Source organism: Fukomys damarensis, unplaced genomic scaffold, assembly GCF_012274545.1.
Source record: "Fukomys damarensis isolate Sample0158 unplaced genomic scaffold, DMR_v1.0_HiC HiC_scaffold_35, whole genome shotgun sequence".
NCBI lineage: Eukaryota > Metazoa > Chordata > Mammalia > Rodentia > Bathyergidae > Fukomys > Fukomys damarensis.
The window spans coordinates 30,191,672-30,208,108 of NW_022900947.1; the positions used below are offsets into that span (position 1 = coordinate 30,191,672).

At 44.3% G+C, this 16,437-nt stretch overlaps 2 protein-coding genes and 1 long non-coding RNA gene across 5 annotated transcripts in view; 1 reads left to right on the forward strand and 2 right to left on the reverse strand.

Moving 5' to 3' along the window:
- The window catches only part of Wdr19 (WD repeat domain 19), an 87,434-nt gene extending 77,030 nt beyond the window's left edge, over positions 1-10,404 (forward strand). The window contains exons 32-37 of the mRNA XM_010625106.3: positions 937-1,018; positions 2,497-2,647; positions 3,350-3,473; positions 4,290-4,366; positions 4,780-4,900; positions 10,089-10,404. Of these exons, the coding sequence (XP_010623408.1) occupies positions 937-1,018; positions 2,497-2,647; positions 3,350-3,473; positions 4,290-4,366; positions 4,780-4,891 (546 nt within the window). The 3' untranslated portion in view covers positions 4,892-4,900; positions 10,089-10,404. The remainder of the gene's footprint in view (positions 1-936; positions 1,019-2,496; positions 2,648-3,349; positions 3,474-4,289; positions 4,367-4,779; positions 4,901-10,088) is intronic.
- On the reverse strand, positions 1,012-7,378 carry LOC104862885. Its single transcript, XR_780444.3, has 4 exons — positions 7,195-7,378; positions 5,441-5,557; positions 2,975-3,073; positions 1,012-1,484 (listed from the first exon to the last, which is right to left on the reverse strand). It is a non-coding gene; the product is annotated as an uncharacterized LOC104862885 (long non-coding RNA).
- Positions 10,405-10,698: 294 nt separating the features above from the next.
- Positions 10,699-16,437, reverse strand: part of Rfc1 (replication factor C subunit 1) — an 80,054-nt gene continuing 74,315 nt past the window's right edge. For 2 of the 3 annotated variants that reach the window (XM_033758942.1, XM_010625110.3), the window contains exons 23-25: positions 16,103-16,316; positions 14,174-14,365; positions 10,699-13,281 (exon numbers count right to left, since the gene is read on the reverse strand). In XM_033758942.1, coding sequence (XP_033614833.1) covers positions 13,198-13,281; positions 14,174-14,365; positions 16,103-16,316 — 490 coding nt within the window. In that variant the 3' untranslated portion in view covers positions 10,699-13,197. Of the gene's footprint in view, positions 13,282-13,375; positions 13,557-14,173; positions 14,366-16,102; positions 16,317-16,437 lie in introns of those variants that run through there. The other variant, XM_033758943.1, reaches the window with a different exon arrangement.

Below are 16,437 nucleotides of genomic sequence, written 5' to 3' on the forward strand. Positions count from 1 at the left end.
CTGGGTGTGCTCTCCCTTCACAGCCCCAGGAGGACCCTTCTTTCCCAGGGCTTCAGCCTTGCATGGTAGTGCCAGGGTTCTGGGAGCACAGACCCAGCACAATGCAGCCTTCAAGGGAGGTTACAAACTACTTGGTAGGAGATGAGCAGCAAAAAATAGGGATTCCTAGAAGCCCTCCCAGACCATGGCTGGCAGCTGTGGACACTTCCTGAGTCCTCCTCCTTCCTCTGACCCAAGGACTGGCCTGTAACTTCCATCCCCACAGATGTCCTCAACCCCTCCCACCAGGGAGCAGCCCGAGCTCTTCCCCTCTGCCCTGATATCTTGTGTAGCACCCAGGCTTTCAAAGATTCTTGACTGCTGTGGTACTAAAAAACTATCAGGCCCTGTCAGTCAAGCAAGAAAAAAATTCCATGAAAAAATGTCAACAAGCGTCTTTGCCTCAGAGGACTGAGAGATCCACCCCTGCTCCAGGACAGCTGGACTAGGCTCGGGGGCTGCCCTCTCAGCACAGGGATAGGAACCTTGGCTGAGCTGGGCAGTGTGGAGGCCAGATTGAGAAGGGGAGGCAAGGTAGACTAAGCTTCCCTTTCCCTTCTTCCGATGAGAGGTCAAAAATAACTAAGACAGAACCTTTACAACACACAATACTAATATTTTGGGACAGTGGTGGATCACAGATTAACTAAAACTGTGGAAGGAAAGCCACAGTAAAAGGGCTTCTCCCTGCCTGCTGCACCACCTCTGAGAGCCCCTAGTCCCACACCTGAGTGACTGCAGTGCCCTCGAAGCCTGGGTGAAGTCCCAGGTGCAGGAGCCAGGAAAGGCGCCAAGGACCTGAGGACGACAGCCCTGTGCTGGGACAGTCAAGGAGTTGTGTGGGGAAAGCATGATGCAGGGTTGATCTGAGCCTGTAAGAATAATTATTTGTTTCAGATCCACGTTAGAAATGGTGACCATATGAAAGGGGCACGCATGCTCATTCGAGTAGCCAACAACATTAGCAAGTTTCCATCCCGTAAGTATTGTCTAAACGGAACACGGCATCCACACCTCCGCCTAAGGGCAGCGCTATGAGATCTACACTCACCAGCCAACTTCCCAGACTCCCAGAAAGCGGGGATCCAGCATAAACGAGGACTCTGGGCAGCACACAGCCACTTGTCAGTTCTGGAACCGAGGGGCCCCTCCCCACACCCAGTGCCCGGATGCAAGGCAAGGGCCATGCATCCAAGCATCCAATCCCTGTTCCGAGGGTAACCGTAACCGTCACAAGCTCTCCAAGTTTCTGCACACACGTGCTGTTGTTACCCTCCCCATCTTACAGGGCAGCAGTGCCAGGCAAAGAGTCGAGTCACACTGCCGAGATCCCAGTGTAACTCTCTGTTGTCAAGGAGCAGCGCCTCACCGCGGGAAAGAGGCCTCCTCCTCCTAAGAAGTGTCAGCTTCACGTTCTCCAGATGACAGGCATCCTCAGACCCTTTCTGTGAAAGACCACACATTACATGTTTTAGGCTTCACGGGCCGCTCTGCCTCTCTTGTAACTTACTCCACTCCACCATTTCTGCATGAACAATACATACATGAATGAGCAGGGCTGGGCTCCAACAGAACTTTACTTCTTCAACACGGAAATGTGAATCTCATGTAATTTTTTTTTTTTGGTACCGGGGATCAAACTCAGGGCCTTGTGCTTGAGGCAGGCGTGGTGCCACTGCGCTAAATCCCCAGCCCAACCTCATGTAATTTAAACAAAGATGCTTTTTTCCCTTAACCATTTAAAAATATGAAAAGCATTTGTAGTTCATGGGCCATATGAGAGTCAGAGGACCATATCTGGCCTCTATGTCACAATTCATAGTCCACGTTCTCTAAATGTATTCTTTTTTTGTTACATGAAAACATTTGCCAGGTATGGTGGTGCACACCTGTAATCTCAGCCCTCGAGAGGCTGAGGCAGGAAGGATAACCATGAGCTCGAGGCTAACCTGCCCTACACAGTGGGACCCTGTTTCAAAAAAAAGAAAAAGGACGGACTTTAAAATGACCATGCTGGCAAGGCGTGGGATGTGAGTGCTAGTGGGGATGGGAACTGACGTAGACTTTTTAGGAAGCAATTTGGCAATTTGTAGCAAGTAATTTTTGTAAGGTCGTGTTCTTTGGGCAGTAATTCTGGGTATCTGTCGTGCCTGAAGGAAGAAATTAGATGACAGAAGAGATGAGGACACAGAATTACCCATTCCCCTCACCCACTTATCAGCAGTCCTGGCCAATGCCCCAGTGCCCCAGTTCAGACCCCTCAGGGGTGTGGGACTCGGGGGCACAGGCACCGCTACGTGTGGGAAGGGTCTTTGCTTGTTGGGCCCTCTCCTCATTAAGTAGATCCTAGCAAAGCCCAGAGAAGCATGGGTCTCTTGTCATTGAACCGCAGACGAGTCAGGCCCAGTCACAAGGGCAGGTGCCACCGTGATTCCTGCTGTCCCCTTCGTGTTGCAGACATTGTGCCGATCCTGACCTCTACGGTGATCGAGTGCCACCGGGCGGGCCTGAAGAACTCCGCTTTCAGCTTTGCCGCCATGCTCATGAGGCCCGAGTACCGCAACAAGATAGATGCCAAGTACAAAAAGAAGATCGAGGCCATGGTCAGGTAGGCAGAGCCATTTCTTATCTGATCACATTTCTCAAAGGTATTTTCCAAAATCAGGCTGCTAACTGAATGGGGGTAAAGGATTATATTCTACAGAGCAGCAGAAAACCCAGCAATGTCTTGAACAAGTGAGGATTTTTATGTGTGGCATCACTGTCACAGCCCGGGGCTGGAGCCAGGGGTTCCGATGCCACCTAACACAGACTCCTCTCCCAGCTGTGCCATTCACTTCAGAGGCTCATGGCTGCACAAGAGCTGCCGCACCTGCCAACATCACATCCCTAAGGCGGGAGGAGGTGGAGGGATCAAGGAAGAAAAGGTCTTTACCTTTTTGCTCTGGAAAGCACCATCCCCAAGACACACCTCCCCTCTCTGGCCAGTACTCTGCCACACGGCACCTCTAGCTGCAAAGCCAACTGCTGTTTCCTTGGGAAGGAAGCCAGAGAGAATGGCTGTGAGGTAGATGGCAGTGTCTGCCCCACAGGGAAATACACTTGAGTGTTCTCGGTGTGAGAAACTCCTTAACCAGCCCACTGCCAGCCCAGTGTTGCCAAATCCTCTGCAGCCCCAAAGCAGAAGGTTCATCGCTGCCTGGCTTTCTAAAGACAACTAGCAGAAGGCATTATTACTATTACTATTATGTGGTCCTGTACAAATCTGTTATCCATGTCGCTCTAAACAACACGTGATTCCTCCTCACAGGAGACCCGATTCATCTGAGACAGAAGAGGCCACGACCCCATGTCCATACTGCCAGTTTCTTCTCCCAGAGTGTGAACTCCTCTGTCCTGGGTGTAAAAACAACATCCCCTACTGCATTGTAACAGTAAGTTTCTTTAGAATCATTTCCCTCTTTAAAACACTTGTACACCAGCACTGTCTTCGTTTCTAACATTAGTTCTCAAACTTCTCAAAACATTTAGCATGTGATTCATGGCCAACAGAGCTGAAAATTATTTCAGAGCATTTAATAATCTCCCTGCAGCAGGAGAGCAGGCCTGGGATTCACATCTTCCTTCCTGCCACCTGTTGGCTATGTCACCACAGTGCAATTTGTTTTTATGGCATCTGTAACACCACCTTCCTACTGAGATCAACCAGACTGATGAGCTAACATCTGCAAAGCCTTAGGACAACACCTGGAATCTCATCAGTGGCATTTTCTTGTTTTTCTTAAGACCTGCTATCAGAAAACATGAAAATACCAAATATTGTTAATCACTGGGGTAATATAAGTCCTGTTTTAAAATAACACCAAGTAATAATGTAAAAAAATCAAGCCAGGCATGATGGCGCACGCCTGTAATCCCAGCACTCAGGAGGCTGAGGCAGGAGGATCACTGTGAGTTCGAGACCAGCCTGGACTACATAGTGAGTTCCAGGTCAGTCTCAACTACATAGTGAGACCCTGTCTCAAAAACAACAAAAAAAAGTTTAAAAATACTTGTTGTATCTTTTGACGCAATACTGATAAGGAAAACCTGCCTTTAGTCCTTTCAGTGCCATTTCAGTCCATTACCTTTAAAATAGCCATAGTTCTTCAGTGTAGAGGCCTGGCTTTCAACTGTAATTCCATTAGTATAATTATGTAATGGAGTTTAACAGATAAAGATGAATTTTACTCTCAAATGTATACTTCCAGGGCCGACATATGTTGAAAGATGACTGGACAGTGTGTCCACACTGTGACTTTCCTGCGCTGTACTCAGAATTTAAGATGTAAGTGTGCACCCTGTCACTCAGTCACACATATTGATCCAAAAATAGACCTCTTGTTCTACCAATCCTTTATTCTGAATTCTCCTTATTTCTTCACATTTCTAAAGATTCCCAAAGCCCCAAATTGGCATCTTGGAAGAAACATCTATGGCCCCTAAGAACATTACCTTTAAGAGAGTCGTACAGCAGATCAAGGACTGCTAATTCTATTTTTATTTTTTCGGTCGGTACTGGGGATCGAACTTGGGAACTTGCGCTTGCAAGGCAGGCGGCAGCACCACTGAGCTAAATCCCCAGTCCAGGACTGCTAATTCTTAAACTGCATAATAAACATGTACTAAGTGTAGAAAGAAAATAGCTGTTTTTCATATTAGAGTAACCCAAAGGTAACTGCATTTTCTTCCTTCAAACAGCTTGTTAAACACTGAAAGCACGTGTCCTATGTGTTCAGAAAGATTAAACTCTGCACAACTAAAAAAAGTTTTAGACTACACCCAGTACCTGCGAGCCGAGATGGGACAGTGAGTATTGCAGGTGAGTACCGGGCCGTCTCCCAGGGTGCTGCTGCTCCCCACCCTTCCCGTCGGCCTCCACGCCTTCCCGTGCACTGTTTAATGGCCTCATTTGGACAGTCTGACAGCAGACCTCTCCTGGACTGTTTTCAAACACTAAAGTGAAAGTAGTACAGCCTCCAGAGTGACAAAGGTCATTCAGCCAAGCAGCATAAATCCCACCCAGAGCAAGTCAAATCACATGGAGTGCCTGGCTTGGAGGCACATACCTGCAGGACCAGCTCCAACAGGCAGAGACAGGAGAACTATGAATTTCAGGCAGGCCGGGGCTTCACGGTGAGAAAGTCACATGGGCTTTTTAATTGGCCCATTAAAACTAGAGCCAGCTATGTTAGGTTCTGTGCTTGCAGGTTGTTTGCCATGTAACAAACTATCACAAATGTAACATCTTGTACATATATTATCTCAAAATTTCCACGGGTGTAGTCATGGCTTAGCTGAGTCTTCTGCTCAGACTCACACAAGGCCACCCGGGAAGTGCTGACTGGACCTGTGGCCTCACCTGAGTGTGAAGCCTCTTCTAGGTTTAGCTTGTTGGTGGAATCCTGGGCCCCACGGCTGTGGGTTCCTGACCCGTGGCTCATCCACAGCTTGACCAGCTCTCTGATGTCTCTTCTCCCTTTGGGGAAAGTCGGGAGCCAAGGACTCAGGTCAGGTCCTCTTACAATGAGCTCCTTTTGATTAATTCCAAATCAGTGAATGTGAGCCTTAATCACAACCTGTAAAACCCTTCATCTTGTCAGATGATACAAGCTAATACTATGACATCTTAGTCACAGCCCTCCCCTCTTACAAGGAAAATACACAAGATGTGTGGTGTGCACTGGCTGTGGGAATCTTGGGGACCATCCTAGAACTCTGCCTACCAGAGTTGCCCTGATTCCATAGGGCATTTTGAAGAGGACTGATATCTTTAACAAAACTTACCTACCAATCTACTAAATTATCTCTAAATTTTAATCTTTTTCAATTCTTCAATTTATGAATAGATAACTTGGGGAGTTTGGTACTAAATGGAATTTAATTTCTTTTCATTTTTGTTTATATGGAAAAATGCAACTGACTTATACACTGACCCTGCATCCTGCAACCTTTGTAAATTCACTCAGGTCTAGTAGCTGTAATAGAGTCCTTAAGATTTTCTAGGTAAATAACCATGTCTACAAGTAGAGCAAAACTTTCTTCCTTTTATATCTTCTTTTCCTTCTGTCTGTCGCATCATTCAGGCTCCCCAGTGCAGCACAGTATAAAAGGGGTAAAGTCCACACCCTTGACTTGTTCCCAATGTTGGAGAAAGGCATTCAGTATTTCACTCCTGTGATGTTTACTTGTAAGATTTTTCAGAAAGGCCTTCTATGTTAAAAAAAAAAAAAGCAGCTTTCTTTTATTCTAGTTTGCAGAGTAAATTTTGTCAGATGAATTTTCTGTACCAATTAAGAGAAGTGACTGTAAGTTTTTTCCCTTATTCTGTTGATTTGGTAAGTTATATTGATTTTTGAGTATTAAAATCAACTTTCAGGGGATAAACATACTTGATCATAATCCATTTTCATGTACTGCTGGATTGTTTTATTATTATACTGAAAATACTGTGTATTTGTAAACGATACTGGTCTACAATTTTCTTGTTGTATTTTTTCAAGTTGTTTTATCAGGTTCAGTTTAGGAATACAGCTTTGTTACCTGTTTTCTATTTGCCCTAGCTGCTTTTTGATTTTTTGTCCCTTGTCTTGCCTTAACACTTTTTTTTTTGGTACTGGGGATTGAACTCTGGACCTTGCACTTGTGAAACAGACAGCAAAACCACTGAGTTAAATCCCCAGCCCTCCTCCTCCACACATTTTTTAGTATTTCATTTCTCTATAGACTTTTTACCTACGTGTCTTTCCAACTTTTACTTGGTTAGTATATTATTTCATATGTACACATACGTGCACACACAGTATAAACCTACACTACAGTGATATTTTTCTCTTCATGTGCTAGGGTAGGGGGAGGTACTGGGGACTGAACTCAAGGCTTTGCTTATACAAGGGAAGCAGTCTACCACTGAGCTATATCCCCAGCCCTTTTCAAAAACTTTGAGACAGAGACTCACTAAATTGCCTAAGCTGGCATCAAACTTGGTATCCTGCTGCCACAGCCTCATGAGTATAGTTGGGATCACAAGCATGTGCCACCATATCCAGGCATTTTTCTTCAGTCACACTTTTAAAAGAAATTGTAAGAAAAAACATGGATGTAATCTGTACTCACCCACCAATTTACCATTCCTGTCGTGCCCTTGCTTTCCTGAATCCTGGTTTCCACTGGCATTACTTCCTTTCAGCCTGAAGAACTTCCTACATCCGGCATTTCTTTCAAGAACACATTTGCTAGGGAAGGGTGAAGGGGGTAAAGGGAGGGCAGGGGAATGAGGCAAAAGTAAGAACCAAGATATATCATGTAAAGGTACAAGATCCCAGATGCATTAACTATACTGTTTGCCTTAAATGTACCAATAAACTGAATGGGGGTGGGGGAGTACACATTTGCTGTGAGTATATCTCGATTTCATTTTTGAAAGATGTTTTCACTTGGTATGGAATTCTGGTTATTCTTAAAGCACTTTCAAGGTACTCATCACCAATTTCAAACACCCTCATTCTCTGGTACCCTTTTCTTTATGGCTGCATGTAACATTCTCTTAGTTTTTAGACTTCTTACTGACTGTACTGAGTAGGTTTGGTCAATTACTTACTATATTATAGGGATTTTCTAGGTTGTCTATTTTTTCATCAAATTTTTGACCAAACCTAGTCTCAATACAGTCAGAAAGAATGCAGCCTTGTGCCATCAAATTTTTCTGTGAATTTCTAGTCTCTCAGGGTAGAACTCATGACTGTATTTGACTCCTTGATATCCACAGGTCATTAGGATTCTTTCATTTTTATGTTTTTCCTCTGTTCTTCATATTAATTTTTGGTCTGTCTTCAAGTTCGCTGACCTTTCTTCTAAGTAAAATTACTTCAGATTTTGTACTTTTCTGTTTTAGAACATTCATGTTTAGTTTGTTTTGTTTGAGACAGAGTCCCACTATGTTGTTCAGACTGCCCTGGATCTCACTATGCAGCCCAGGCTGGTCTCAAACTCGCAGCGATCCTCCTGCCTCAGCCTCCCAAGTGCTGGGATTATAGGTATCAGACTGCCGGATCTCACTATGCAGCCCAGGCTGGTCTCAAACTCGCAGCGATCCTCCTGCCTCAGCCTCCCAAGTGCTGGGATTATAGGTGTTTGCCACCATGCCCAGCCTTTAGTTTGTTTTCTGAGTTCCCCCATCTCTCATTCCTTTTGACTATATTCACCTTTACATCTTTGAACATATTTAAAATAGTCATTTTATTATATAGGAAACCCAGAGTATACATAATTTAGGAGCAACAGACGATAGTAAGTAGGAGATAGACTTTGTAGAGATGGAAGGAGGGGGGGGGTGAAGTAAAAAGGACTAAGATCTGACATGTACATATACCAGCTCCCCACAGTGAATAATCTATATATAGAAAAGGGGCAGGGGGAAAAAAGCTGTTTCAAAGTCCTTGGCTGTTATTTCAACTTGTATATCAGCTGCACATGGTGGCATAGCCTGTAATCCCAGCTACGTGAAATGAGCCTAGGGCAATAGGACAATTTAGTGATACTCTGTCTCAAAGGAAAATTTAGAGGGCTGAGCTATAGCTCAACACTTACTGGGTTCAATCCGTATTACAGCCAATCAATCAGTAATCTCGGTCATCTTTGTTTTTTTTGGTTTTTGTTTTTTGGTACCAGGGATCAAACTCAGAACCTTGTGCTTGTGAGGCAGGCGTGGTGCCACTGAGCTAAATCCCTGACCCTCAAGACTATTTTCTTTTGATTTTTCTTGATTGTCACATTTGCCTGTTGTGCCCCACCCCACTTTTTTTTTTTTTTTTTTTTTTTTTTTTTTTTTTTTTGTGTTTTTTAAGTTAAGACTGACCTGGAACTCATTAGGTAGTCCAGGCTGGTCTCAAACTCACAGCAGTCCTCCTGCCTCAGCCTCCTGATGCTGGGATTACAGGCATGCACCAATACACCCAGCTCCCACCCCACATTTAGTACTATTTTATTGTATGCCAGACATTATGGATATAGAACCTTGAGATTCTATTTGCCTTTACAAAATGTTTACTTTGTTCCAACCAGCAGTTAAACTCAAACTCTGCCCAGCAGTTAAAATACTCTTAGTTCATTCAGCCTTTGATCTATTGCTTTCCTGGGCTTTGTGTGAGTCTTCTCCAAATGCAAAGTTCAAGGATCTGTGTGAAGCTTGCACACGTGGAGCCACCTCTCCCCAGCATTCCCTCCCCTCACACATTTCCGTCACTCCAACAGCCAGACTCTCCCGACTCCTTCCACTTGTAGGACTTGATTTCACTGCTTATCTTCTCACCATCCCATGCCCCACACCTCGTAGCCTTGTCCCCAACAAGTGAAAAGCCACCTGGATAGGAACCTTAGCCAGCAGAGTTCTCCTGCCGCTTCTTTGAAAGGCTCACACCTTTCCAATTTCTGCCTATTTTAGCTGTTCTCTGATGCCTTTGAGTAGCTATTTTATTTTGTCCCAAGCTTATAATCATTGTCTGTAGGAAAATTTTATCTCTCGTCACTTCCAAAATGGAAGTTTACTTTTAACAAACCTCCACAGGACTTCTCCCAACAGTGAAATGGGTAATCCTCTAAAGAAACTGCAAGACCCGAACCATGGGACATCTGAGCTCCCTGCAGAGGTGCCCTCAGTGAGTTACCGTGATGCACTATCTTCTGAAACAGCCATAGCAAATGCCTGCTAATAAATATAGTGAGTCCTGGTCAAAGTTACTGCTCACTGGCATTTAGACAAGGAGCCCTTAATTTCAAGACAAAGGCTCTCTAGCTTGCTGACCACTTCAGCTTTCATCTGCTCAATCTTTCCAGTGAGGTGGCGGCGCCCTTCTGTACCTCATGGTAAAGGGGCAGCAGCTGGCCTACAAGCCCATGGGAGTGCACGGCCAGGAGTGAGACCCAGTCCCGGTTACAGACTGCAAATGTCCATTCTGAATGCTGCGTTCCCGCTTGACACCCTCCTAAAGACATCTGTTGCTCCTTTCTAGAGATGATGCTTCTGGAAGACACATCTGTCCCAGAGGCTGAGCTTCCACCCCCGCTGCATTCCGGGACAGTCCTTCCTGGATGCAGAAGAACACAAAGGTGGCCTCCCTTGGTCGGCACATCCATCTCCACAGTGGCGCGGCAGTGACGTGTAGCCTTGCTATTTAGTGTACTCTGTTCACCTCCTCTCCGACACCTGACATATTCTATGCTCTGTGCTTAATCTATAATTGTAAATATTCAGCTTTTTTGATATCTTTTATACTTTGAAATATCAACTTTAAAATAAAACTGTTGACTAAACAATGTTTTTTCTTGGATTTGGAGACCAAAAAAAGGACAAAAGATAACTGTGAAGCACATTTGTGAAGTTTTAAGTAACACCTAGGTCAGAAGGGTTAAAAACTGAAATAAATTTAAACAAGTCAAGGCTATTTAGCAGAATCAAAACACCAAAAATCAGTAAAATCTATTTTTAAAAGAAATGAATAAAATTATAAGCTTAATTATCTGCTGAGTCATCCTACTGCACACTGGAATTTCCATTAAAAATTAAATCATTTGAGGGCCAGGGATTTGGCTCAGTGGTTCCTGCTGCCTACCTCTCAAGCCCAAGGGCCGAAGTTCAATCCCCGGTAACCCTCAAAAAATTTATTTGATTTTCCTGAGAAAAAACTCCCACTATATGGAATCTTCCCTCAGGCTCCACGCACACACACCCTACCACATGCTCCAAGGATATCGATGCCTATCCTGCAACTCCAATATATGCTTCCTTGCTGTCCACAGCCACTGTCACCAAACTCGTAAACAGCAAAAATGAGTCATAAATGAAACTGCATGAATCAGATAATGATTTTACACTGGGGTCCCAGCAACCTGAGCATTACAATGGTACTTATGAGCTGAGGCAAGGGCCCAAACTGCCAATAATACAGCATTTTATAGCACCCAGGTATCTGCACTTGCAGGAAGCCTCGGCTTTATGAGCTGTCCTTCCCTCCCAATGGCTGGCCCAAGAACAGGCCTGAGGCCTTGGCCTTACTGAGTGGTACAATCCATGTTATTAACACAAAACCTATGCAGTCCCCTGCTTCATCCTGTATCCTATCACTGGAGGGATGCTGTAAGGCTGTAGGGTACAAACCCTACAGGCACTGGGAACTTGTGAGGGTGAGCACATTCCTGAGAGGGTGAATTGCAGGCCTCAGACTTTCACCCATGAGCACAACCCAACAGAACTTGTTTAGGAAGATACACTCTTTCTAGTGCATAAAACAATCTACTCCTTGTTTATAACTTCAAGAGGTCAAATGATGGTGCTATAGGACTTGAAGAATTTCACACAATGAAAGACTAAGTTGCACAGTCTTTCAGGGATATCAAAGTGACCAGGAGTCAGTGGATCTCAAAAAAAGCACATAGTTTTATGTTGAAAGACGATGTGTGGCAGTGGACGGCGCCAAAAGGCCACTTTGTTAGAGCACCAGTGAAGATTCAATCCCAACACGGACCACTGAGAGTCACATCCAAATGCTGTCGACCCATCTCCCAGCTGCCACTCACCTCAGCCATTCACTCACGGTCAGGGGGCCTTCAAAGGGGGTCAAACTGCTCTACTGTCATCCTCATACATTAAGTAGCAGATTTCGAATTCTAAAATGCTATTTATCTTGTACACACTATGCCATTGTTTAGAGTACTCACAATTCGAATCATCACACACACAGAAAGGACATTGCTCATTCTGGCTGCCAGGAGGTTGCAGGCCCTGTCCTGGAGTGTACAGAGCACCTGGGTTGGCAGGACCTGCCCCTCTGGTACGTCAGCACGCCTGCGTGAAGCAGCCAAGTCTGCAGCCCGGCTTTCACTGAGAGAGGGGCAAAGGCTTGAGGCAATTTTATTTTATTTTCATATACACTGATCTCTAGGAATGAGTTTTCACACTGGTAAATACATTTTAAATGTCTCAAGAACTTTGTTTCATCCCCCAACAAAACATCTAGTCCTTAAAGGGAGGGCATGCAATCCTTATCTTACATTCTTCATGATGTCTACGTCCAGAAGCAGCACATACCTCTGAGCACTTACTGTTGAGATTAAAAGGCAGCTCAGCTTCTAAATTCCAGGCTAGATCTACAGCCTTGGGGCCATTCCACAAAGCATAATTATAGGCAGAGCCTGAAGGACTTGTGGAATCCATCACAGGACAGAACTCAATCTCCAGAGGCACAGTAAACAAAAGCCAGAGTTCATCCTGGCCTGGCCAGAGTCTCCGAATAGGACCCTGCCTCAGGCCTACTGGTTTGGGCCTGACAGCTGAGCCTGCCCAGGACCAGAGCCTGGCAACCCTTCTTCAGTCTCTACACCCTTGGGGTCCCCGAGGCCTCTCCATGACAAGTACTCACAGCAGTGACCAGGTCAGCACAGGGGTAACGACGCTGGGTTTCAAGCTCTTGACTCTGACTACCAATGTTTCACACAACTGGTTAGTAAGGAACAGTGAGCTTTTTAATCCAATCTCCTGCAGATTAATAAGCAATATACCAACATGGCATTTAGTTGCACAAGATGATAATCTTTAGAAAATTTTGTACACGTGGAACATTTTTATTCCTAATTTATACTTTTCAAGATATCTGACAATGTACAAAGAATACCCAGTTCTAGTGGTGACTGTTTTGTACTATGATTTATTTACTAAATTTCACCACATAATAACTACCTTTCTAAAAAAAAAAATCAGCACTGGTCCAATAAAGGCCATGAGGGTAACTTCTTCAGGCTATAAAAGATGCCTTAGTAACAGTGCTCCCAGGTTTGTTACTGCAAACTAAAATCTGACTGCAAAGCCCATATGTAGTTTCTAGATATAAGATACAGTCATTCCAAAGCACAACAATCTAATTAGATTGGCAGGCAACAGTAGCAGACCAAAGCAGTCTCTCAACCTCTATAAGAGGTGTACGCGAGCCTTCCAGATACACACTGCTAGCTGTATCACCCTGTACAAAGGAGTCGCCAGGTCATCCCATGATGCCAAATGTGGTTCCTCTGGAAAAACAGCGAGACGGAGGAGGTAAGACACAGCTGTTGCTAGTGAAAATGGTTTCATTTTTTAAAACTTTTTCCTTTTCCTTTTTTGGACTCCTTATCTTTTTCTGCTTTTGAGGGCTTTGAAGATTTTGTCTTTTTCTATTGGGAGAAAAAGATGCACAAAATAGTTAATAGCCATGCTTATAAGTAAATGAAATAAGCTAATCTCTACAATATAGATAAAGACCTTTACCTGCAGCTTAATTTAAAGGGGGGAGAGGTGTACAAATATCTGGATCGTGGACTACTACCTCTGATGAATAGAATTAACACTCAGCTCGTCAGAGCTAACAAGATATCTATAAAAACTGCAAACATTAGAATCTAGAACGGAGGTTTGTTGTCCATGTAAGGCAATTTCTTGGATTTGGAATCTAGGTATTTTTAGGAGAGACAAAAAAAAAAAAAAAGATGATTTACCAATATGGTAATGTTTACATGAAGAATTTCCTTTTTCTTTTAGTTTCAGGCTGGAGATCTAAACACATTCATTTTGTGAAGTGGGGAGAGGAGACAGGGAGATAAACTCTCAGGTAAGAAGAGATCACCACACTGGGAAGGGCCCTGCCCTGCCTGGTGCCTACCACTTAGGAATGCACCTCCACAGTGAGAGCAAAGGCGAGGGGAAGGCACAGCCTGGCCTGCCTGGGCTGCCATACACAATGGGCTCACGTGAGGAGTTTCGTCTGCCCAGCAAAAAGCAAGGAAAGGGCAAGTTTAGCTCCGAGCAACTTCAGCAGGGAATTCAATGGCCAAAGCGAACACAAATAAGAGAAGGAAGAAGTGCATTTGTTTAAAGAAATAGTTTACGCTATGGATAAGGAAGCATACGCTGACATCCAAATAAACAGATGATTCTTTTCCTTTCAGATCATATGGCACCAACACGATGGCCTGTGTTCTTGCTATTTAACTCTTCTACTATTATGGAGAAGCTATTTATAAAGACTGTCTATTTTGAGGTTCTCCTGTCGGTAGCTTCAAATACTACCTTGATCATAGCGTCAGTCTCTATAGCACCGTGGTCCTTCTCGTCCGGCTGGGAGTCATCCTCGTGTGACTCTTCACTGTAGTCAGAATCCAGCATCGGGCCTGTACTGGATCTTGGTGTCTTTATCACCTGAAGTGAATATGGGGTAAGGTGGGCCTCCTTATTGTAAGATCTTGTGAAAGCCGCTTTCACCTGTATGCAGGGAGTGGAGGGAGAGAAAAATCTTTTTAAGTACCAAACCATTTTTTTTTCCAGTGCTGGGGGTTGAACCAGGGACCTATGCACACTAGGCAAGTGCTTTATCCCTGAGTTGTATCAGCAGCCCTGCATAAACCTTTGAAACTCTTATAACCCTAAAAACTCTGAAAGAAAAGCCTGGAAGCCTATCTGCAACATATTCATGCATGTACAGATAGATACAGGGCAGTACTGCCTATGCACTTTCTATGGAGGAGTTCTTTATTTTTCATGACATTCTTAATAAGGCCCATGGTACAAAAAATATTAAGAATCAGTACCTGAGAACTTTAGGTAAGCAAAAAAAAAAGTCACTTGAAGTCATATTTTTACCTATTCTACATTTCTACACATTTCTACAAAATAATAAAGTCAGTCCAAGAAATCAAAAAACAAAAGACTCATTATAAAGTACAAGTTGGCCTTTACTACCAAACACCTAAGCTACCTTTACCGTGATTAATAGCAGTTACCTCAAAATCTAAGTAACTTACAAAGCTCTAACTTCAAGCTTCCAAATCTAATTCTACACCCCCGGGGAACAACTAACAATGGATGTCTACTGTAAGAATTTACTGATGCCCATTAAGTCAGGTCAAAATTCTAGAAAGGAAACTCAGACAATGTGTCCTCTAAAGCAGCATCAATCAAGTAAACTGGCCGAGGAATGAGATGCTGGATATTATACCTTCATGTTATGTCACTCTAGTTATACAAGAGGGGACACACTTTTACATAATAGGTTACCCAACTGGAATTAATTCTGAATCCAGATTAGGTAGAAAAATGGCAAAAGTCCTCAGCCAGAAAACACATCATTATTTTTATAGCCCATTATCATCACACCTCACTCTTACTTCCCCAGCTTAATTATATTTGCTCCTCAGATTTGACTTGCCTTTTCACTATTCAGCATGAAGCCAAGAAAAAAACACAAATTGTCAAATCTAGAAATCCACCTTTCCTCTGTCTCCCTCTTCTCCTTCTCCTCCTCTTATGTTGAGACAGGGTCTCACTAAGTTGCCCAGGCTGGGCTCAAACACGTTATCCTCCTGCCTCAGCCAGCTGTTACGGTTTGGATCTATCAAAGGACTGTCATAGTCGTCAGTGGATCAGTGCACTGATGAGTTCATGGCTGACTTCTCTTGGTAGTTGGGGCCTGTAGATCAGGTCACTGGGCACCTGACCTGGAAAGGTGTATTCCTGTCCCCTGCTCCTCCGTCTCCCCACTTCCTGGCTGCCATGCCTCTCTGCCATCCTGTTTCTGCATGGAGCCTGCCTATCACGGACTGAGCTCCGTTCAGCTGTGGGTGCTTGGTACTATGTCTAGTGAGGGCAGGCCTACAGCACTGTCTCTTCACTGTACTTGAATATTACCCTTTTTTTTGGCTTTTTGAGACAGGGTCTCACTATGTAGTTGAGAGTGACCTGGAGCTCACTATGTAGCTCAGGCTGGTCTCGAACTCACAGCGATCCTCCTGCCTCAGCCTCCTGAGTGCTGGGATTACAGGCATGCACCACCAAGCCCGGCTCAAATACTACCTTGGGGAAGCAAAGGCTGTGAACAGCAACAAGCATTTATGGGGGGAAGATGTAAACCATTTTTAAAGCCTCTGAAACAACCCTGCAGCACTGTTAAGCCAAACCTGGTCATCACAAAGTGACTGAGAAGCAGCAGGAGACACAGCTCACCTTGGGATCCAGTTTGGAAAAAGGACTGGGTTTACCACCCCAGCTGCTAATTTCCATGATATTCTCAAAGTCTTCTTTCATCAAATAATATGTGTCCATAAGTGCAACCACATCCTGTACTCCTTCTACCCCTTGTGAAGTCAAGGGCTGAACAAGTGCATCTCTTATGTGTGAGAGGTAATCCATGTTCACAGTCCTCTTGCTGGAGTAAGTCCTGAAAACAGAAACAAAAGATGCACCTGCAGTCAACAGTAAAACTATGTTGCCAATTCAAGCCAGCACACACATCAACACTGATTCATCAGCCAGTGTTCAATCCAAGTTGAGTGATGCTC